The 23,898-nt window shown below is 48.8% G+C and overlaps 1 protein-coding gene across 1 annotated transcript in view; it reads left to right on the top strand.

Moving 5' to 3' along the window:
* Window positions 1–23,898, top strand: part of arrdc1b (arrestin domain containing 1b) — a 42,879-nt gene that overhangs the window by 14,612 nt on the left and 4,369 nt on the right. The window contains 2 exon segments of the mRNA XM_035392311.1: window positions 11,860–11,970; window positions 21,004–21,054. Of these exon segments, the coding sequence (XP_035248202.1) occupies window positions 11,860–11,970; window positions 21,004–21,054 (162 nt within the window).

The following is a 23,898-nucleotide window of genomic DNA, read 5'->3' as shown; positions in this document are numbered from 1 at the left end:
TGCTTTTTTTGTATGCTGAAACTGGTAAAAATTTAAGGAAAACTGGAGCTTTCAAAGACCCCCCCCCCACACACACACACACACACACTTCCCATTCGGACTCATGTTCAGCTGTTCAGGAGGGATCCATGGCGATGCAATTAACGTTCCCAAAACGTGCTAGCGTGAGCCGTTCCAGGTTTTATCTGACGCTGCTGTATTGCCATCTGCTTCGTGTGATCAACAAACCTCTTTCTCTGGGTCTCAGATTTTCAGATGAGTATCTCCTTTCTCCACCCACGGATATTCATTAGCTCAGCCTCCCATTGGATGTGCAGGCAAAGTGACAGTGTTGAGAATCGTTTCATCATCACACGAATCATTTTCCAGCGAGATGCCTTCGTGCATGCTGCTGTTTTCCGCTGTTTTATTTCATTGGCGGGGTTAGCAGATTAAACCAGCATCGATTTGTGTTCAGCCAAAAAGAAAACAAGTCTTCCTGTGTTAGGCTAAGCTGCTTGGCACAGGTGTGCTTAATTCAGACGGAACACTCACCTTTCTTTCTTTGTCCTTTTGTTTGTTTTCCTGAACATTCTTTCCCCCTTTTTCCTGATGTGGAAACATCAAGTTACTGTACTTCTGTGCCACTGATATCTGCTCACCAGGGGCCCTTCAGCCACCTGTAATAAGAGAACCACTTGGGCTCCCTCATTAACTGAAAATATAAGTGTTAGGTACTTATAGTACTTTCCAATGCATGCCACCATTTGGGGCCATAGTGATTCTGAGTGTATATTCCAAAGAGTATATGTTCCTATGTATGGGCCATGTATGTTTCCTGAGCTCAGCACTGGTTTGATGAATAGAATTTTTTCTAAATTTTATTGCTTAATATGTAAGCACTTTGCCTCTATTATGTGTAACCCTGACAAAGGTATCTTCAGAAACGTGTTGGCTATATCGATACATTCTTCATTTTTATTATTCAACCACGTGTGAATGATAGAAACCCTATCTGCAAAAATGCTTACAAAAACATGATGACATAAAGCATTTTATGTCATCATTCGAACAATACAAAGCATGCATCTACAGTACTGACTGTACAGTACATTATAAAAAGTGTACGAAGCTAGGATTCATGGAGATGAAGGGGAGGGAGCCAGTGACGGGGACAGAGACAGACTTCCCGCCTTTCATTCCACAGACACAATTAGCACAGTAATTAGCATCGGCTGTTATTTTTAAATCACGCAGGTGCACAGGAAAGAGCCACTTATTATATGGCCCCTGTTCTGTCTGGTAAATGGTAAATGGACTGCATCTATATAGCGCTTTTATCCAAAGCGCTTTACAAATGATGCCTCTCATTCACCCATTCACACACACACACTCACTCAGGGACACTTCGACACGCCCAGGGCGGGGGATCGAACTGGCAACCCTCCGACTGCCAGACAACCTCTCTTACCTCCTGAGCTATGTCTGGGTGGGGGGAAGGCCCTGCTGTCTTATGGGGGGGGGGGGGGGGCGGTGGCAGGTGTGCTGCTGGGTTTTTCGTACTCTGTCTGTGCAGAGTGTCCTCTGTACTCATGTCCGTTTGAGCTCAGCCTGTGGACCGCGCTGTGGAAAGAAGCAGCAACATGACGTGTTCAGGAGATGACCATGCTAACTGTCTGTGCGCTCTCCCCAATCGACAGAGGTGACCGCAAACGTAAGCCGTTAAATCCCCATACAAATTAATGTTTATTTGTGTAACCTAGCAGATCGTGGGTCTCCAGTATTACCTGAGGTAAAGGGCGTGCGCTCTTCCTGGCCTTTGTTTTGGCTCAGCAGCATTTAATGCCCTGAATAAACTGGTCAGCTAATTGTCAGTCCTCAGTCGAAACCTTGATTAAGTGTTGCAGCTACAGTATTGGCCTGAGCCCACACCGGCTGGCCCTGGATCAGCCCTGGATCAGCAAGACTCACTCTCTCAGGTCTTCATTGTCTGTTCACGTTGAGCATTCATTTAATACACTGCAGCAGTTGGTTACACAGTGGACTCACCTCACCTGGATTCCTGTGAGTGAGTGTGTGTGTGTGTGTGCATGTCTGACCTGGATTCTTGTGAGTGAGTGTGTGAGTGTGTGCATGTCTGACCTGGATTCTTGTGTGTGAGTGAGTGTGTGTGTGTGTGTGTGTGTGAGAGTGCGTGAGTGTGTGTGTGTGACTTGGATTCGTGTGTGTGAGTTCGTGAGTGTGTGTGAGTGCATGTGTGTGTGAGTGCGTGAGTGCGTGAGTGCGTGAGTGTGAGACAGCAGTGTGCTACACGCCTGCACCGCACACCCGGGTCGCTGGCATTACCCCCCAGTCACAGCCCCACCAGGCTTCCTCTTTGAGTCCTAAAGGGGCCTCTGAATGCACAGCAGCACTGGCGCTCTGTCTCAGGCCTGCTGTCAATCGCTTGCTTTTCCTGATCAGGGTGGGGGGACTTGTGCACGGCATGGAGGGGGGGGGGCGGCTACAGTTGTAAAGCTAGGTGGAGACGCAGGACACGTTCATGCTCCTGAGGTGACTTGAGGGCACGTGGATTTGAGCTTTCTGTGATGGGCCAGGGAGAGGGGGGTGGAGAGAGAGAGAGACAGAGACGGACACAGAGAGAGAGAGAGAGAGAGAGACAGAGACAGACACAGAGAGACAGAGCTCACTCCGTTTGCTTATTTTCACTCCTCCTCTCCCCTTGCATCCTTTCCTCACTCCTTAGCTTCCCCCAACAACAGTTCTTTATGACGTGTTTGTCTGTTTCTTTTATTGTGCGCTCATTTTATTGTGTTTGTGTGTCAGTATGTGTGTTTTTTTTATTTTGTGTTTGCGTGTTCTTTTATTGTGTGCGTATGTGTTTTTTTAATTTTTTTTATAGCTTGCTTGTCCGTGAATAGGTGTTTGTAGATGTTGGTGCTGTACCAGTATGTACAGTATGTGTGCCTGTGTGTGTTTTTTGATGGTGGTAGGGGTGTGTATGCCTGCGTGTTTGTCAGTGGGAGTAGGTGTACACATGTACGTGTGTGGGCGTCTTGTTTGTTAGTAGGGCCGGAGTAGGCCGGTGATGTTGTGTTTGTGTGCGAACTTGTGTGCGCCCATGTACGCACTGGTGGGAGTAGCTGTGTGCATGCCTGCGTACGTGTGTGTACTATTGGGGGGGGCGTGCTTGTGTGAGAGATTGTGTCTCTGTTGGTAATGGAAGGTGTGTGGTGGTGACGTATGTGTGTGCGATCTTGCCTACCTGCGTGTTGTGCAGGTGGGGGGTGCACTGGCTTTATGAACCCTCTTTATGAAGCACTCTTCACTTTGCGGGTGCCTCCCCCGACGCGTTTAATCTCGCCATTAATACTGCTGACCCGGTTGAAAAGGAAACCCCCCCCCCCCCCCCCCCCCCGGCCCACGAAACCCACAATCCGCCCTTTGTCTGAACAGTACTACTGTCTGTTCCGTGTTTTGGCTAAAGGATAAAGGGGTATTTTCTTTCTTTCTTTCTTTCTCTCTCCGTCTCTCTCACTCTTGTTTTTTTTTTTTTTTTTTTGAAAGGCAGGACCCTAAATAAACAAACTGTGCCCTGCTCAAGCCTCGTCCGTCCGGCTGAAACTCTACCCCCGAACCGCCTGTCAACCAGGAAAGGGAATTTTGTCTGCCAGTCTGGAGCCCGCATGCTGATTCATTGTCGCAAAGCTGTGATGTCACAGGGGTCAGGTTCTGCCTGAATTGTTATGCCTGATCTGTGATTGGCTGGATCAGCCTGACCAGTCCACCCATTGTTACTGAGGAGATTTTGTCCTCAAAAGTTATTTGAATTTGTCACAAACGCACACACTACACGCACACACACACACACACACACACACACACACTAACCCTTTTGAGATTAACTGTGCACTGTGAAGTACAAGGTGTCCCAGATGGTTGATGTTGTTTTGTGATCTTAGTATAATCTGCCGTTGCCATGTTGGCACACTGATAGTTTTTTTTATGCTTTTAATTTTTACTGTGTTTCTATTAGTTGCATATGTCAATCAACTTTATTGGTGTAGCTCCCTTACTGCCAGGTTCTCATTCAGCATTTTACTTAGTGAAAACAAGCAAGAGAACAAACTTCAAACTTTGGAAAACTATTCCCTTACATCACTGACACAGGTGATACCAGTGACGACATTCCTCCGTGACAATCAGTTAAAGACTGACGCCTACAAAGCAAACACACACAAGCACACGCGCGCTCGCGCACGCACACACACACACACACACACACACAAATGTGCTGTAGTAGCAGTACTGTAAATGCTGCCAAAATGTCAGGTCATATAAATGATTAGCCTAGTTAAGTCATTCAGGGTATAATTTGAAATCCAAAAACACCCTCCTTGCACACCCCTGGGCTACATATTGCGTGGAGCACCTCTGTTAGGTAAGCAACTCTGTTCCTAAAGTGCCAGAGATGTTCTTGGTTTTTGTTCCATCCAAACCTATAACTGTGTAATGCCTTACTGAATGCCAGTGGCCATGTGCTGGATGTGTTCAGCTGGATGTGTTTCTCCATTCAGGCATTTGGTTATGCTTCTAAAATATGCTTTATATTATAATATAAATATAATACTATACTATAATACTTTATACTATAATGCTTTAAGCCTACTTAAAGCAGTTGATCAAACTCTTGTGGTCAAGCTTGGGAATGAAAACCAGAAAGATCACTGGTACACCAGGACCAGGGTTGCCTACTCCCTGGTCTAGACTCAGGGGGAGACCTCTAAGTAGGCTCCGGGGGGGGGGGAGTGCTTTTTAAAAGGTCACCAGTCAGGGGTACTTTGTGTTTTTCTCATGGAAAAGGTCTTCTCAAAGCCCTCAATGTTCCAGGACTGCTGGAGTCGCTGATCGGCTTTAATATTGGTCGGGGGCGACATAGCTCGGTAGGTAAGAGCGGTTGTCTGGCAGTCGGAGGGTTGCCGGTTCGATCCCCCTGCCCTGGGCGTGTCGAAGTGTCCCTGAGCAAGGCACCTAACCCCTAATTGCTCCTAATGAGCTGATTGGTACCTTGCATGGCAGCCTTTCACCGTGGGACGGAGTATGGCACAGTGGGTAAGGAACTGGGCTTGTAACCGAAAGGTCGCCGGTTCGATTCCCGGGTAAGGACACTGCCGTTGTACCCTTGAGCAAGGTACTTAACCTGCATTGCTTCAGTATATGGATACAATATAAAATGCTATGTAAAAAGTTGTGTAAGTCGCTCTGGATAAGAGCGTCTGCTAAATGCCTGTAATGTAATGTAAGGTAATGTGTGAGTGTGTGTGTGAATGGATGAATGAGAGGCATCAATTGTAAAGCGCTTTGGATAAAAGCGCTGTTTAAATGCAGTCCATTTAATGAACATGGCCGAAACTATTGGCTCCCACTTCACATACTGACACAAGGTTTTTTTTTTCTTTTTTTTTCTTTTTTTTTCTGTCCCCTTCTTCGCTCACAGTTTTGCCTTTGTGGGAACTTGGGAGAATTCCAGTGAATCGAACCTGGGTTTAGACAGCGTGTCAGTTCTGATCTAAGCATCTCGTTGCTTATCTTCTCTCTCTCCAGTGCATGCTCAGCCCGTCCGGCTGCGCAGACGGCCGTGTGCTGGCGTTGCGCGGATGGCTGGGGCTGCAGAGCGCGGGGGGCGTGTTGGCGCTAGACGGCTTTCGCGTTAGCTCGCCGTGTTTGCAGGCCCAGCTCCCGCTCTGTGTACGGTTTCGTTCTGTTTCCATGCCGCCACGCGACACGTTTCACGCCCGTGCCTTGAAACAAGGGCCTGCTTTCAGTCAACATTCGTCCTCAACTTTGACCTACAAGGCATTTGCCTTTTTTTTTTTTTTTTGTTTTGTTTTTTGTTTTAGTGGTTGCTGAACCTGCCAAGCTGTGTTCGTGAAGACAAAACAATCCTTGCTTTTAATTGTTAGTCAGAGTTTAGGGCAAATGATGATTGAATTGCAGCAATAAGCTACATGTGGTCAAGCTGCAGGCGTGTTTCTTCAGGCTTTCATTGGGCTCACTCTGTAGCTTATTTCTAAGACCTATGCATGGATTCAGTCACCATGCATTCTAAATATAACTTTAAATGCAAATAATTTCGTTTTCTAGCAGTTTGGCAAGTTTTTCTTGAATTGGTAGATGTTGCAGATACAGAACAGAACCCCCAAAGGGTCCATGGGTGTTCCAAAATGTGGGGGGGAAAGACAAATTGGGAATAGGTTCTAAAAAGCTTTAGAACAAGTTCAGGCATGGTTCCCAAGCGTCCTGGAAAACCTGGAATTTTTTAATGCAGTTTTCCAGTTATGGAAAAGTCATGGAAAGTGGGAAAATTGCCAAAATGTTCTGGAAAATAAGTAGTCGTCCTGGGAAATATATATATATTTTTTGCATAGGCTAAAACCACAGGTGCCCCAGTTTGCAATCGCAATCTAGCCCCACACTCCCCACCCCCCCACCCTGTATATTACAGGTGCTCCTCACATGAAATGTCCTGGAAAATCATTTCTTGAAAACAGTGGGAACCCTTGGCAGAGAGAAGTCCGCAATTATGAAGATCCACTTTCTGTGGTGTATTAAAAGCCCGTGGGCTGGTTTCCAAAAAATAAAAATTCATTTTGACTTATGCAGGCAAAAACGAAGACACCAAGTGAAGACACGGGCGCAGTATTACAAAAACAAAACAATGAATTGGTCTTTGAACCTTGTCTTTAGCCTGCAGGGTTATGCTGAGACAAGCTTTTTCTCGTATGAACCTACTGGCCCTGTCTATGTCTTTATTTTGTACGTGCAGTAGGCTGTTATTCAACTGAATGTATGATATGAAGACGTTTCATTAAACTGTCCTACAAACCAGTCTGTTTTGGCAAGAGGGCCAAGAGATGGCTTTTTCCCCCCCTGGAATGAAGTATCTTACTGTATTTAGTATATACAGGTTTCATGGAAAATCTAAACTGGGACATAACAATTATACATTTAGGCAACATTTTATTGAAATTTTGACTGTAGAAAATTAGAACCAATTTGAACAAATTTTTCTTATAAGTTTGTTCAAAAGTGACAGCTTTGGTGAGTTCAGCACATGGTTCAGCAATGGGACAGGGGGACATGATTGGAGGGAGCTGGTGGTAGTGTTCTCTCTGTCCCGATTGGGCAGATGGCTTTGGTGGAGACAGGGCAGGCTGAATTTGGACGTGTGTAAAACAGCCTGTGGTTCCTAAGGCAGGGGGCCTGGCTCCTGTTCAATGTTTGGGTCTTTTTTTTATTTTTTATTTAATTTAGCTTGTTTCCTTTCTTTTTGTTATGCAAGAAATGATGCCTCTCTTTCCTCACCCGTGCCGCCCTTCAGTGCCAGCGAAGTCGGGCCATCTGCTGCTTGCTTCCACCTGGGGTCTGGCGAACCTGTGTGCCAGCTGCCGCCCTGGCACTGCCACTCGCATGTTGAGTTATGCGCCCTGTCCCACCCTGCCCCGCCCCCCCCCCCCATCCGTTTTCGTCCCTCTGTCCCCTGTGAAGATCCCGCACAGGTTTTTGTAATGGGGCACTCCCCTTTGTTTGTCCCGTCTCTTCTTCTGCACACCCTCACAAAAGGCTTTTATCCTGCTGTCCTGACTCCTAGCTCTAGCTGGCCCCCCATGCCCCTCCCGCATTTAGGAACTTCGCACCGTCGGGCTTGCCCGTCATGACGCCTCTCCTTTTGTGAAGAGGAGATTGTCTCTTGTGCGCGTATGGTCAAGCAGAATAAAAAAAAAAAAAAAAAACGTCAGGGGCCTTTTGTTTGTTTGTTTACTCCTCGCAAATAGATCTTTCTCTTGGAAACTGGACGCTGGTTTTGTTGCTCTGGGCCCCCATTTTGGCTCTCTGACCCTCACAGCTTGACGCGGGGAAGTGAGCAGAGCACTTCTAGAACGTTCTACAGTGTTTGCATCCCCTTGCAGAGAAAGAGAAGGATTTTTTGGACAATGCTGGTTCTGTTGGCATATTTTTGGCCCACTACAGATTTTGATAACAGAGTATTCTCTATCCCTTTGGTGTCAAGCCCAGGACCCGGAGGGCTGCAGAAGCTGCATCGTATTGTAGTTTCCAGTAAATTCAGCTTTTGAAACGGTGTATGCTGACTTGACTAGCCAATCAATGACTGAAATGAACCCCTGCTGCTGAAATGCACTGAAATCCAGCGACCACTGCAGCCCTTCAGGCCTACAGTCTTGGTCTATGTGGTGTCTTGGTAGTGGGTGAGATTTGGTGTTTTTGGTCTTTTTTTCCAGACAAAAAATAGGGGGAAATAAAAGTTCCATGCAAAAAAATCTTTGCATTCTTGTATTGTAGACTAGGAAAAAAAAAATCCCAAAATGAGAAAAGACTGCATTCACTCATATAAAGAACTTGTAAATGGTGAGAAATCAGAACAAGCATGCTGATAGGATTGTATTGAAAATCACGTGAAATCACAGTATGGCATCTCTGATATCCATAAAGATGCTTTGTGGCCGTGGGTGAACCCGAATTCGGGGAGGGGAAATCTTGGCGCCTGTAAAGGAGGGCGATTGAATTGAAAATGCGGTGACGGGACAGGACGGGACGGGACGGGGGGGTGGCTACGTGGCATCGATTCGGCAGTTGGCTGCTGGCGTACGCTGTCGCCCGCCGTCGACTGTGAGACGGAGAGTGCAGAGAGCTCCCCCAGGGGACAGGGAACAGGGGGCGGGAGACGGGGTGGGGGGGGGGGGAGTGTGAGGCCAGGAGAGCAGCTCACAGACAGGGAGCCCCCCCGACCGCTTTAATGCTCAGCGCCGCTCGACAGCGGACCAGCGAAGAAGCACGGAGACATGGCTGCTCTCTCTCCTCCTCCTCCCTGCCTTATCATTCTCTCTTTCTCTTCTCCTCGCCCCTTCCCCTTTCTCCTCATCTCTGTATTTCTGTCTGTCTGTCTTTCTCCCTTCCTTCTTGCTCTCTTGCCTTCTCTCGCATATTCTCTGTTTCTCTCGCTCAAGTTCAAACTCTAGTTAGTTTAATTCTAGTGCAGTATGATTCATTTGCGTGGTAGCTGAACTTATGTCACTCGAGCAGTGATTACACAGATGATACTTCCTTGTCCCAGATTCAGATTCTCTGAAGCACACTCTTGGCGGATTTGGGGGCGGCTAGGGCCCCCTGCTCGGGGGGAAGCTCAGCCTCCGTTGGCCTGTCCCGGGACACACCGGAGACTTTACATAACGGGTTTAATGTGTGGCGCATCTGACGGACGGGAGCTGGCCCGAATCCGTGCTCTACTGCGCCTTACGTCAGCGCTTGGTCCCTGGGACGGCTCCACGCGATGGATAAGAAGTGGGAGAAATCCAGGGCCAGTGAACTGCAACACGCTTCCGGCAGCAGCAGTAGTAATACTTCATTTGCTGTTCTTGCAAAGTGAAATAATAAAGAAATTCACTTTTAACAAGATTAGGTCAAAACCTAGTATGTGGCTGGACCTAACACACGTGATCCGGCCGACCAATGGTGTAACTTCATGTAACTTCATCACTCAGTCACAGACATTCACGTTTGTAGGGCTGGCCCCGCTGTTGAGGTCCAGCCAAAAAAAAGGTCAAATGTGGAACGGACCCTAAAAGGACTCAAGCTAACGTTTGAAGTGTTGCTTTGACGGGAGGGCCCGATGGGCTGGTGTTTGGTCCTCAGCAGTCCCGTTTCGCCTGAGAGGACTGGGCCGATCGCACCGGTGCCAGCCCGCTGCTGCCGCCCCTGTCCGTCAGCCTGGGGATTCCCTGCGTGGCTGTGATTTAGGGAAAACAGGACTGCAGCTGTGCAGAGCTGGAGCAGGTCTGGGGCAGGGCTGGGGCAAGGGGCTACGCATGGCAAATTGTGGTCACTCACTCACTCACTCACAGACGACCTTTCAGGGACGTTTTGTGGGATGCCTGCGCCGGTGGTGCCAGCTAAAATGTGTCTGCGGAAGTGAGTTGCACCGTGGGTCTGGACGGTTCCGTGCTTGTTGTTTGGCTCGGACAGTTTTTGTGTGTGTCGGAGGTTGTGTTAGATACTCAGAGAAATTGCTGGTGACCCGCCGGCTTCCCAGTAGCTTGGATAGGGGAATTTGGGGGTATGTGCTACAAAGCAACAAAATCCACTTCAAGCAACTGCAGAGCAGTTTGTACAGCAACATTGTTTGAAATGTTTTTAAATATAGCACAAACATAAATACAAAACTGTGTGAGACAAGAGACAAGAGACAAGGATCACACACAGAGACAGAGAGGTTATTGGAGGAAGTGATCTGTCTTCTAACGTGGATTACACAACAAAGACTCTGTACACATTGAGAATGGACTCGGCTACAGTGCAGTAATGTCTCCCAGAAGTATTTCCCTGTGCTGACTATAGACGGCTTTCCTTTTCCCTCCACACACACGGTGCTGCATAGCGAGTTTGGTGCTGTGTGATGTTTGTAAAGCAATCGAGCATAATCTTCCACTAATGCAGCAGTGCAGCCCTTCGGTAGGTGTGCATCAGTGTGTCTGTGTGTGTGTGTGCGCGTGTGTGTGTGTGTGTGTGTGTGTGGAGAGAGAGGCTAATCCCCACCAGGATGCTCAGCCAATAGAATTTCCCGTTCAGGGCCTTGCATCAGGATGGCTACCCAATCAAACGCGCTGTCTGCTCCAGCGTTGCTAACCGTTCACTGGGGACTCGAGGCTGGCTGTGAGGAATCTGCCACTCGTCTTGGTTGAGAGAGGGCTGTGAGTGTCATGAAGTATTAACCGGTGTGTGAAACAGAGGGGACCTGTCTGTCACCATGGTAACGTAAAAGATAGATGAGTTTTGTCCCAGGCCACCTGTAAAGCATCTGGAATTGAAAGCTTCTGTAAAAGTTGCGCGATTGATCTCTGCTTAAAATCAGCTACCTGGTCTGGCTCCGTGCTGTAAGGTTATGAGCAGCCTGGTCAAGCTCAGTACTGTAAGGTTTTGAGCTACCTGGTCTGGCTCAGTGCTGTAAGGTTATGAGCTACCTGGTCTGGCTCAGTGCTGTAAGGTTATGAGCAGCCTGGTCTGGCTCAGTACTGTAAGGTTATGAGCTACCTGGTCTGGCTCAGAGTACCATCAGGCTAAGAACTGAAATTGAGTCTTTGGTGTTGTGGAATGATCTTTCTTCAGGCATTCCTTGCATGCTATTCCCAGTATATTTAGTAATATCCATGACAATCACTGAGAAATTTCCCTATTTAATTAACAATTGCATTTAAAGACATGCCAAAGATACAGAGTGCACTGCAGAAAACCCTAGGCTATAGCTCACAGGAATACTGTCTGGACATGATTATTTCTACTTGAAGCTTTACATTTATGTTTAGTACATGAGCAGCTACTGCGTGTATAGAAAGTGTACAGGTGTATTGGATGTGAGCATGTGTATTGTAAGTGTACAGGTGTATTGGATGTCAGCAGGTGTATTGTAAGTGTACAGGTGTATTGGATGTGAGCAGGTGTATTGGATGTGAGCAGGTGTACTGTAAGTGTACAGGTGTATTGGATGTGAGCAGGTATATTGTAAGTGTACAGATGTATTGGATGTGAGCAGGTGTATTGGATGTGAGCAGGTGTACTGTAAGTGTACAGGTGTATTGGATGTGAGCAGGTGTATTGGATGTGAGCAGGTGTACTGTAAGTGTACAGGTGTATTGGATGTGTGCAGGTGTATTGGATGTGAGCAGGTGTACTGTAAGTGTACAGGTGTATTGGATGTGTGCAGGTGTATTGGATGTGAGCAGGTGTACTGTAAGTGTACAGGTGTATTGGATGTGAGCAGGTGTATTGTAAGTGTAATAATGGACCCCTGTGTTTGTCTCTCTGCAGCGATTAAAGTGAACTGCCTGGGCTCCTGCGGCGTCTCCAATAAGATGAACGACACGTCGTGGGCCTTGGAGGAGCAGTACTTCAGCAGCACGCTGTCAGTCGCAGACAAAGGTCTTTGTCTAGAGACGATCACACACAGACACACACACACACGTGCACACAGACACACACACACACACTCACACACAGACACACACACACCCACACACACAGACACACACACCTACACACACACACACAGACACACACACACACACACACACAGACACACACACACACACACACACAGACACACACACACAGACACATACACAGACACACAGACACACACACACGCTTAAGGAAAACCAGTCTGTAGAAATTCATGTTAACCTGAACTGCAGCACTCCTTTATTTCTCACAGCATGCAGGAACTGCCGCCGTGGGCTATGTTTGCCAAATTGTGGTCACTCACTCACTCGCTCACTCACGCACGGACAATCTGAGAGGGACGTTTAGTAGGACGCATGAGTTAGCTAAAGTAACGTTAGGCGATAAAGCTGTGCTTAAAAATGTCGTGCCGTTCGAAGTGGTGATTTTGGGAGATGCAGACAGATAAAGGCGTCGCGCTAACTAACCTAGTTAGCGCGTACGGATCGCCTACTTTACTCAACCTAGTTAGTGCGTACGGATGCTATCCTGCACACATGAGTAGGAGCTAAGGACACACAGTTACAACCACCGATACAGATGAATGGACACACGGAGGACAACAAATAACGTTACAGAGGTGAGGACATGCCATAGCTGCCTAGCTATATAGTTGGTACAGTTGTGCCGTGGGTCTGGACGGTTTCGTGCTTGTTTGAAGGTGAATTCTAATTCTGGATGCACAGGAAGGATCAATCGCCTGCTCACTGTTACCGTGGTACCAATCATAAACTCTCAGACTCAATTTCCCATGTGATTGCTGAAGGAGTATTTCTGGTTTTTTGGCTTAGTTTCAGTACGATAAGTGAATGACCTTATCTTATCATCCCACGTGACACGGATGGCTTTGTTTTTCGAAAATTGAATCTGAGGTTGGTTTATATTAATAAGATGATGATTCATTGTGACGTTATAAAAAGGTTGAACTGTGAGATTTGCGTGCCTGATGTACAGCTCCAGGGACAGGTCTAAGAACACAGTTTTCTTTGCCCCGGGACTGTGACGTGAAGCGCGACGTTCAGCCTGAAAGTGGCCCTTGAGTGGCCCTGAAGCACCAAACCCGATTAGAACACAAACTAACCCCGCAGGCTTTTACTCGCGGAACCTCCCTCCGGCGAAACTTCACCAGGGTTAAATATTTGACTCTCGACAGCCCGGGAACGGGCCGGATGTTTTTAAAAAAATACATTTAGAAACCACTTAAAGGGCCTTGCGTTCCTGTCTGTCTGAAAAGAGAGACGTGAGAGCCTCCCGCACGTCCTGAAAAATGTATTCTGTCTCGTCTGTCGCATTCGCTCGATGTTTGTCCTCAACGTTGACTGACAATTAGAAGCAAGAAATGCAGCTTGGAGGGTTCAGTAATCGCTAAAATTAGCAAGCAAAAAAATTTGTTAGTGAAGAAAAAGTGTACAGCTTGTTACTTTTAAGTGAAATATGAGGACAAAAGTTGATTGAATACAAATCTGATTTTTGTGTGTGAAAGCAAATCTAGACCTGGAGTCGTTCATAGTTCTACATTTTTGGTAGTTGTCTTTTCAGATAGGTACTGATATACACCTTACGCTGAGGGTGACAGGACTTCCTGTCCCAGTAATGATTTAAAAAAAATCTGAGATGCTAGACCTATTATGAATATGGAATATTTTGCACTATATTGCAAAAATAAAATAAAAAATATATTAATAAACATATTTCATATTAGTGTATTGAAAAAAAATCCGATACTCAAAAGTGGCAGTGAGTTGTATGTTTGCCCATATATTGTGGAGTGTGAATTATCTTTATGACTTTTTATTATGATGAGTCATTTCGTTAAGATGAGTATCAGCTGAAACCGCTCCCTTCAGACGGAGGAAGAGGATTGGCCCGTGTTTTACATCACTGTGTAAGAATGCCTGCTAAATGAATGTAATGAAAGAATGCGGTGTGATGTAATGGTCTGTCTGTGAGGGCTCCTCCTTGTGTGAGGAGCTGGTTTTTTAGGCCTTGGCTGTAATGCGTCTGACCCGAGAAGGACCCTCTTCTCTCCGCTGGCGGCCCACGCTCCTCCCCCTGGACCCCCCCCCCCGCCCCACAGCACGTGGCTTGTCTGATACCGGCGATTTCCGGGAGGCCTTTTGTCCCCGAGGCCCGTCCCCGGTCTCCTGCGGGACGGAAGAACGTGGAGTAATTACTCATCGTCCGAGCCCCCCCCCCCCCCCCCCCCCCCCCCCCCCCCCCCCCCCCCCGGCCCGACAGAGGGAGCCGGTGTGTATCTCCACCCGCCCACGCGGCAGAACCGCCGGCTGTGGCCGCCGCCGCCGCCGCCGCTTCGCGGGTTTCCTCCTCCCGCTGTGGCGCCCCAGGCGCCCGTTTGGTTGCCGCGACGCTGAAGCTGTTAGTCTCTGACTCAGAGCGCTGCCCCCTACAGAGCTCGGGAGCCCGCCACTGCAGCGGCGCTCGTCTTGTCACACTCCGACAGCGAGATTCTGAGTGTGTGTGTGTGTGTGTGTGTGTGTGTGTGTTTGCGTCTCTCTGTTTCTGTGCATCTGTCTGTCTGTCTGTGTGTGTGTTTGTGTGTGTGTGTGTTTGCGTCTCTCTGTTTCTGTGCGTCTGTCTGTCTGTCTGTGTGTGTGTTTGTGTTTGCGACTCTCTGTTTCTGTGCATCTGTCTGTGTGTGTGTGCGTGTGTTTATCTGTCTGTGTGCTTGTGTATGTGTATCAGTGTTACTGTGTGTACATGTGCATGTGTACACGTGCAGGTACGTGCATGCCTGCATGTGTGTGTGTGCGCGTGTTTGTGTGTGTGTATCTGTGTTTATCTGTCTGTGTGCTTGTGTATGTGTATCAGTGTTACTGTGTGTACATGTGCATGTGTACACGTGCGGGTGCGTACATGCCTGCATGTCCGTGTGTGCGCGTGTGTGTGTGTTTGTCTGTCCTTTAACGCTTGTAGTGTTGATGGTATTTTAACGTGTTTTCACGTTTACAGACGAGGGTACAGGCCTCCTCCCTCTCTCAGAGCCTGAGCTCTCAGAGCCTGTTCTCCTGAGCCTCAGAGCTGCGGTTCTGTGCTCAGACTCGCCGCTCGCGTTGAGGGATACTGGATGCGAAGGCTCAGCTCAGCTCAGCCAGCCGATGTCCTATTTTTGAAAGAAATGACATAAACTATTCAGCTCTGCTGTTCCCACAGCAACACAAACGGTCCTCTCAGGGGAGGAAACCCGGAGCGCGGCTGTGCTTCGCTTCTCTCCTGGGATTCTGGGATTCTGGGATTCCGCGTCCCCCGGTCCCGGGGAGCCGCAGGGCTCGCAGGTTCACACGGAGGCTCAGCGCTTCATCGGTCGATCAAAGCAGTCGATCGCGCGGTTGAGCCGGCTCCCCCGGCGGTCCCTGGCGTGTAAACTCACGGCGGATTTTAGGATAAAAACCAAAACCTGGCTGCAGACCCTCCGTTTGAATCCAACCCCATTACGTTGCATTCGTTTAGCAGATGCTCAGTGCAGGGGAAACATAACTGACCAGCAGTAGTGGCTACCAGCATTCCCGGTCCAATGCGTTTATACACAATGTCTTTTGAAAATCTCCAATAATTGTTCTGTGCTTCTAACGGAGAATGTGACTCCTTCTGTTTTAAAAAAACACACACACAATCCAGTGTTAACATTGGCTCTGGTGTTCACTGTTCACCTGCACACTTATGCCGACCCCAGCCCATTATATCACAGCCCGCTGGCACAGGTATGACCCCGATCTGAGTCTCCTGCACCCTTCCCTCTTTATCGTTCACAGCAAAGCGGAGTGACGCAGCCCAATTGGCTGGCGGGAATGATGATGCGTGCGTGCGGCGCGTAAACCCCGCCCCCCCTCCTGTCGCGTGGTCACGGGCGGGGCGGGGGCTGCTGGTTCCCATTGTGTCGTCTGTTTGCGCTCCCCTGGAGCTGAGCGCCGCGGAGTGCCATTCAGAGCAGGTTTTTCCAGCTTTGTGGAGAGAGAGAGGGAGAGGGAGAGGGGGAAGGAGGGAGGAAGAGAGGGGGACGGAGGGAGGAAGAGAGGGAGTACGAAGAGAGGGAGGCACTGCTGTAAGGGGGAAACAGAACCCAGGAGTCGGGTTTTGGAGGGGGGGTGTACAGTTGAGGACCAAGAGGTGCGGGTAGTGTGTGGCTCTGATCAGATGTCTTGTACCAACATATTTATGGGAAAAAAGACACATGAATTTGAGGTAGTACACCGGCCAGTTAAAGGTCAGACAAGTTCTTGACAAACACGGTTTGCTTTCATAATAGTGCCCAGTCACCTGTTTATTCATTTTCTTTTTTGGCTCGTATTTTATTTTGTAACATTAAGGCCTATTTGAAGACCTTTCTGTGCAACCAACGTGCGCCCAGATTGTCCCTGCTTGCTAACATAGGCCATACAAATGGGTCCATTCACCGGGGAGAATTTTGAGGCGGTGCCCTGTGCTGTTCAGAGCCAAAAAAACAGTGCAGAATCGCCTGTCTTGCCCATCGTGCAGAAATATGGGTGCGCCTTCTGTGAGCGAGATAAACCGTGGAGGAAAATTTCCGCTGGGCTTTTCGCAAACCTGGCTGTTTCCAGCACAGCCCCGAGGCCGCTAGGCTGGGTCGGCGCTTTCCGCGATGTTTCCACTCAGTTATTTCCTTCAGTGCGCTCAATGTCCTTGCTGATGTTTTTTTTCCAGCAGTTTAATTAACTGAAAGCCGTTTTCGCGAGTACGTGTTAATGCCGCTTAGTGCTTTTTTTTTTTTTTTTTTTTTTTTGTTCCCGTAGAAACATCAGTTCTGTCGTAGACGGCTGCGTTTCGGTCAGTCAGCTCAACGCGGGCGAGTGGGCTTCGGTGGATTTGTGATTTGTCTCGTTCTCTTGCGTGGAGCGGGTTAGCGGGAGCCAAAATGGCTGCTTTAGCCCGTGCGACGCTCTAGTTTCTGACAATGGAGCTTTTCTTCCATATGAATCGGCAGACGTTTTTACGCTCGCCACCCACCCACCCACACGAGGGGCGCTGCGGCTGGACATGTGCGCCTCTCCGGTACCTCCCTCACCAGTCAAATATTGCTTATCGGGAAACTATTTGGCAGGTCCAGTCGGATAGTTTCCCTGGGGTTTGTCCTGCTCAGCCGGGACGGGGGCCCTGTATGTGCTGACCTGTCACACGCAGTCTCGACTCGGCAGATGGACCCACAATGTCTGCTCAGAAACTATGACTGACTGGCAATTCAAGATAAGTACCTCTCTCTCAAGGCTATGACTGCTGTGCCCCAGCCGGGAGTCGAACCCGTAACCACCTTTCGGATACGACCTGTATGACTGACGTGTGTTCAGAGTTGCCTGATGTGGGATCAGGATCTGGTATGGCTGGTACAGACTGTTGGAGCTGGCCTGTTGTTTTCTGAGTGGCTCACGGGTCTCTCTGTCTGGTGTAGCACAGCTCTGAGCCGCCAGTGTGTGAACACGTGGGTGTCCACTACAGAGGATGACATCACCTCCCTGGAGCTCGGGTGGGGGAGGGGGGCGGGATCGCAATTTGCTCTAATTATCAGTCATGGCTGTCTGGAGGGTTAAATTAGTTCACGTTGTAGGTCTTTGACCCGGGTCTGCTGTAACGCCAGCCTCCTGAGGAAATCCCAGGATGCTTTGCCTTTCCCGCGCGGAGACGGAGACGGAGACGGAGACTTGATTGCGGCGGATGGTCCCAAGAGGCTCGCGCTCCGTCTGCCGCCGCTTCCTCCCCGGAGCTGACGCGCTTCCTGATTTCCTGCGTCTTTCCTTCCTCCGCTTCGCTGCACAGGGGGCTGCTTGTTATTCAGGGACACGGCGGGACTGGTGAGACTCGAACTCAAACTGCCTGAACGCAGAGGCAGAGTTATTACTGTCGCAACATTCCAACAGAGCGGAAGACTGGAGCGATACTGGCCTGTGTGCTACTGTAAATATTTTCCTGTTTAATTTGTGTGCACACGGGCATATTCAAGGAAGGGCATGTGACTTCCCTCAGAGATATGGTCGCGGAGTGAAAAGCTTTACTGTTGCTGTTTGATGAGATAAACAGGTGCGACAAGTCTTCCCCCCCCCCCCCCCCCCCCCCCCCAATAGTCCGCTTCGAGGAGTGTGTGGCCCTTACCAGGAATGAGCAGAGTTTCATATATAATACAGGTTTAATCGTCTCATTATGGTTAATGCCTCTGTGTCACTTCCAAAGGCGCCCCCATATCGCCTCCATCTTGATTGTAGCTTATAGATATCTCTGGGAGGTATTTTTGTAAAGAAATATATTATAGGGTACTTTTTTTCCCAGGACAAAGTTATTTATTGTTGTCTAGGCCCCCTGCTGTGACATTTATTCTAGATGATTCTGTATGTGAGAGATGAACAGTGTTAAGGCATTCATTACTGCTTGAGTGATTTTGACATAATATTCTTGCCCTTATTTTAAGTTTTTTTTTTTTCCCACACTATGTTTAACTACCGGAACTGCCTTTCCACTGTAATATAACTTGATGTATTTTGCCGGAAGGGATTCAGTCGCTCCATTTCCCTGTCTCCTCTCCAGTATGAACAGCACAGAAATATTAAAGGTTAAGTCGTTCTGGGGGTTTGGATCCACGTCGGGGGGACATTAACCAAATTCAGCCACTCTTGAAGCTGTTTATGTAGTTTATGAGGTCAGGAAAGATTTGGTTTGACCGAACGTTTTTCTAAGCTAAGGTTTTTTTAAAACATTTTCTGGTGCAGGGACCCCCACCCAGGTTCAAAGGCATCCAAGGGGGTTTTATATTTTTGCCAAATAAATGTATGGTCATGGCATATTAAGCTTGACCACAGACCCCCTGCAGTACCTTCATGGGTCCACACGGACCCCCTGTTGAAAACAGACCCCCTGTTTTTTTATTTCTTTTTGGCTGGACCGCTACAGCGGGGCCAGCCCTACAAATGCGAATGTCTGTGACTGAGTCACTGAGTAATGAAGTTACACCATTGGTCGGCCGAGTTATGTATTTACACCATTGGTTGGCCATATCACGTGTGTTAGGTCCAGCCATATACTAGCTTTCCTAGTCTTGCTTTATTAGTCCAGCTTTGAGTTAGAAGGCCCAGAGTCAGAGGCCTCACAAAAAGACCCAAAATACGAGGAAATTGTGTGTTTTTTTTTTTTTAAATGGACGTGTTGGAATGCGATGTGGCCAACCGTGCTACCATAGCACTTCCCATCTTATCTGTGGAGAGAAACTTCCTGAACGTGTCAGTGAAGTGGTTTACCGCCATGCAGGATTCTGTTTTTTTTTTTCTTCCTGGAAAATGGTGCCTAAATCAAATGGGAACAGCTAGAAACATCACCCATATTTACCTCCAATCCGGACTTCAATGCAAGCTGCCGATCCAGAGATAAGATACCGTGGTTTTCACGCGTATTTACCATACTGCCACTGGGCTTGATAACGGTGTCCGTGTCGAGACAGAAATCAGGTTGACACAACAAATGCGTCGCAGATTCTTTGAGATGTTTTATTGCTGGTTTTGTGGACGGGAACCTGTCATTGGGTTATTTATTAACAGAGTCATTTGAAGCAGGGAACTGAATTTCCTGTTTTAGGCGTGTTTCACCACGGTGAGGCTATCTGCCCTGTCCAATCACCTCCCTCAGAACGAGCTGCTCTCTGATGCAATGTGTCTATGTATGTGTGTGTGTGTGTGTGTGTGTGTGTGTGTGTAGGGGTATGTGTGTCTGTCTATGTATATGTGTATGTGGATACAGTAATGTGTGTGTGTGTGTGTGTGTGTGTGTGTGTGTGTGTGTGTGTGTGTGTATGTGTGTGGGTGTTTGAGGAAACAGGCTGGATGACACACCTGCCTACATGGAGCTGTTATCTAGGGTGTGTTAAGATCAGTAGCATAGACTGCCAGATTTCCTTTGAGCTGTGTGGGGGGGGTGGGGGGGGTTTATGCCTGGTGCACACTGAGGGTGAAGCAGACCTACCTGGTTAGGTCTACGCTGGATCAGCCTCAGGTATGATAGCAGACAGATAGCGCAAGGCTCAGAGCCCGGAAAGAAGCGGTCATAGTTCAGTCTGCTGAGAAAAAGGCTTTTGCTAGACCAGTAACACTGCCTCGCTCACGCACCACTGAGAATTTCAAGTTTACCTCCTGAAACATAATGCCCGCGGGATGGAGTGGTCTAGCCAGTGTCTATTGGCTAATAACTGCTGTGTCACTGCCATGTGACTGAAAAGCCAAACGCCTTCTGATTCATAGTCCCTTTGGCCCTTTGACATTCACAAGTATCTCGATCTACAGAGTAGATTTTATTGGCTAGATAATGCCTCATACAGTATTTGATTACTCATCGCACGCACACGCAGGCACTCATGGACGCAAAGACAATCCTATCTGTTCACACCAGCCTCCTCCTCCACCAGCATATCGCAGATCACATGTGTGTGTTCTGACATCTGTGACAGTGTTGACATTATTATTATTATTTTTTTTTTAACCAATTCCCCGTGTGTATCGGAATCCTGGTCGATGCGCTATCCTCTGTCGGTCTGGGGAGGGTGTAGACTACCACATGCCTCCTCCGATACATGTGGAGTCGCCAGCCGCTTCTTTTCACCTGACAGCGAGGAGTTTCACTGGGAGAGCGTAACGCGTGCGGAGGTTCACGCTATCTCCCCCAGTTCCCCCTCCCTGCTGAACAGGCGCCCCGACCAACCAGTAGGAGTCGCTAATACAACGATCAGTACTCATACCCTCACCGGCTTCCCCACCCGCGAACACTGCCAACTGTGTTCGTAGGAACGTCTGACCAAGCCGGGAGTACCGCTGCCGGGGATTGAACCCAGACAGCCAGTGTTGACATTATTAACATTATGGGAATGTCCCCGGTCATCTGTGAAATGGAAGATATGTGGTCATTTCCTGTCCTCTAACCAGCTGCTCTTTCTACTCTGTGCTTCCACAGGCACCCTGTTACCGGGGGAACACGGTTTCCCCTTCCAGTTCCTCATTCCAGGTAAGATGACCCTGCTGTCATCCTCACAGCGCACCTTTTTCTGCCCTGGCCCCCAATTTTCCATAGCAACGTTCTTAACTCACAGGTGCATTGTGGGACTGTTTGCTAAAGGTGCTGGCGAGAGAAAAAAGTCAGTGTTGCCTAGGTGCTGTCCTATCAATATTGACCAGACTAATATAACTATATTATTATTATTTTTATTATAATATTATTATTTTTATTTTCTTAAATATTAGAGAAGCGACCTAAAATTTACGCAATTTATTGGTGAAATGACTTTTATTATGAAGATTATGTTTTCATGTTTGTGCACATTTACGAACACGGTATGTTAAAGCCATAATTTCTCCATCACGTATCTGTTCCTGTGTATTCTTTGACATAGTTATTGATAGTGTTGTTACTGTGGCCTTTTCTGAAGCATGGTTGGCTTTACTTCCTGTCTCTGCTGTAGGCTGCTGTAGGCCTTTAAGAGGCTTCAGTCTTTCCCCTGCTTTACCAGGTGACTGTTGGTTTGCTCTGCAGGGGCGTGTGTCTCAGGTCACCTGCGCAACCCTGCGCGTATTTGTCCAGCTGGATATTTGCTGTGCCCCACCTGGGATTCAAACCTGCACCACCGGTTTTTATGTCATAAGTCTTTGCTGCTTGGCCGCAGCACCACTCAAGTGTGGCAGAAATGTGGCTGAGATCTGAGATAGATCGGAGACGTGAAAGACGTACAAGATGTGATTTGGCCATATAAGGTGTATATCGGTGTGTTGACGCACAGATCCGCAGCTTTCTTTGTCCTCATTTGGGGAGGTGGGAGGAGGGGGGGGGGGTCTATTTTTAGCCCCTCTCTTTACGTCAGGGGCGCTCTAATGGCTGTCACACGCTCCTGCCCGTGTGACCACCGGACCTGCTCCCTTTCCGTAGCCCCGGCGACGCGGGAGAGAGAAATTACCTCCAGCACAGACCGCACGGGCCGGAAAACCCAGGCACAGCGCCCTCTACAGGCTGCTTTCAGCAGCTCGCTTTGTTCTGCTGGGGCGGGGGGAGTCAGCGGTGCTCGGGACTGATGCCGGTGGGGGGGGGAGGGGCCGGTGTTGTCATGGCAACGTGGAACCCTCACGCTGCCTGTGCTGAGCTGGCCAGAGGCAGCTGTGTCACCAGCGCCTCTGAGCTCTCCCAGTACCCTTAATTTGCCGTCGGCCGGTTTGGCCCGGAGCGACGCTTTTCCGTTTCGGCTGACGGCAACGGGCGGCCCGCTGTAATCCTAGCCACGTGGCGCTAAGTGAATAAATGCATTTAATCTCGCCGTGCACACCTGTCTCTATTCCTGTCTCCCTGGGCAGGTTTTCTCTTGTTGTTGTTTGACCTCACCAGCGGAGCCTCCGACACTGGCTGCCGGCCCAAATTTTTTTTTCTTCCTTTTTGTTTAATCAGGTATCATGAGGGGGGGGGGGGAATAAAGGCTGTAATACAGCAGTGCATTGTGGGGCAGATCACGCTGGCTGTGCTGGGAGCTGGGAGTGTTGTATTAATGAGGGTATCAGTGCAGGTGCTGTACCTGCGCAAGATCAGAGAGAGCCGGAGTGGCGTAGGACGTCAGTGGGAATGGCAGCTGAATGTGAATCGCGCCATTAGGCTAGTTACTGTTGCCATAGTGACAGCTGGCATCTGAGATGGGATGGTTCTGTAGACCTCCAGTTAGCCCCCTCCCATCGGACCGAGGACGGCGATTGGCCCCCTCCTCTGCCATCATTCTCCATTGTTTTCCATCTCTTCTCTTCCATCTCCCTGTTTTTCTCTTCTCCCTCTCTTCCCTCTTTCCCCCTTCATCTTCTATCATCCTTTTTCCCCCCTCTTCTCCCACCGTATGCTGTGATGAGCCTCTTTCTCTTTTCTGTCATTCTGTCCCCATCTTCTACCCCTCCCTCTGCTCTCCAACCATCTCCTCTGTCCCTCTCCCCTGCCTTTTTTCTGGCCATCTCTCCTTTCCTCTGGTCTTTCTTATTCCCTCTCTCTTATATTTCTCTCTCACTTCCTCATCCTCCCTCCTGGTCTCCCCTTCTCTCCTCTTCTTCTCCCTGTTTTCCATTTCCTTCTGTCCTATCTCTCTTTTCTTCAGTACCTCTTTCTCTCTCTTCTCCAGTGGTTGAGCAGCTCTGCTTCAGGTCCCTGCTTCATCTCTGTCCCTGGTTCAGTCAAGTAGAGAGTGAGTGAGTGAGTGAGTGAGAGACAGAGAGTGTGAGAGAGTCAGTGAGAGTGAATGAGTGAGTGTGTGTGAGAGAGAAAGAGAGTGTGTGAGAGAGAGAGAGAGAGTGAGTGACAGAGAGAGAGACAGAGAGAGTGTGAGAGAGTCAGTGAGAGGCTGAATGAGTGAGTGTGTGAGAGAGAGAGAGAGAGATAGTGTGTGAGAGAGTCAGTGAGAGTCTGAATGAGTAAGTGTGTGCGTGAGAGAGAGAGAGAGAGAGAGTGTGAGAGAGTGTGTGAGAGAGAGAGGTTCCCATCCGCTCAGGCTAATGACCGCTTGGCCTTTCTGACAGCTCAGCAGCAGGGCCTGAGCAGTGGTCCCCTGCCTGTCCGCCCGCCCGCCCGCCCGCCCGGCTGGCTCTGTTCTGCTGGTTCACGCTCTGGGTCTCCGCGCCCACACGCTGAGCGCAGTGGAGAAACGCGTCTGCCCAATCAGTCTCCGCTTCAGCCTTTTCGCCGAGCGCTTTCCCCGGGAGCGGAGATTTCCCTCCGTCACCTCCCTCAAACGTAACGATGTTGGCACAGTGGCATCGCTGGTTATCGTTAGCGTATAAACACGTAATACGCTAACAATACTCAACACAATAACATTACATTACATTACAGGCA

The sequence above is a fragment of the Anguilla anguilla genome, chromosome 14 (genome assembly GCF_013347855.1).
Source record: "Anguilla anguilla isolate fAngAng1 chromosome 14, fAngAng1.pri, whole genome shotgun sequence".
Lineage (NCBI taxonomy): Eukaryota > Metazoa > Chordata > Actinopteri > Anguilliformes > Anguillidae > Anguilla > Anguilla anguilla.
This window is presented reverse-complemented; position numbering and strand designations above follow the sequence as displayed.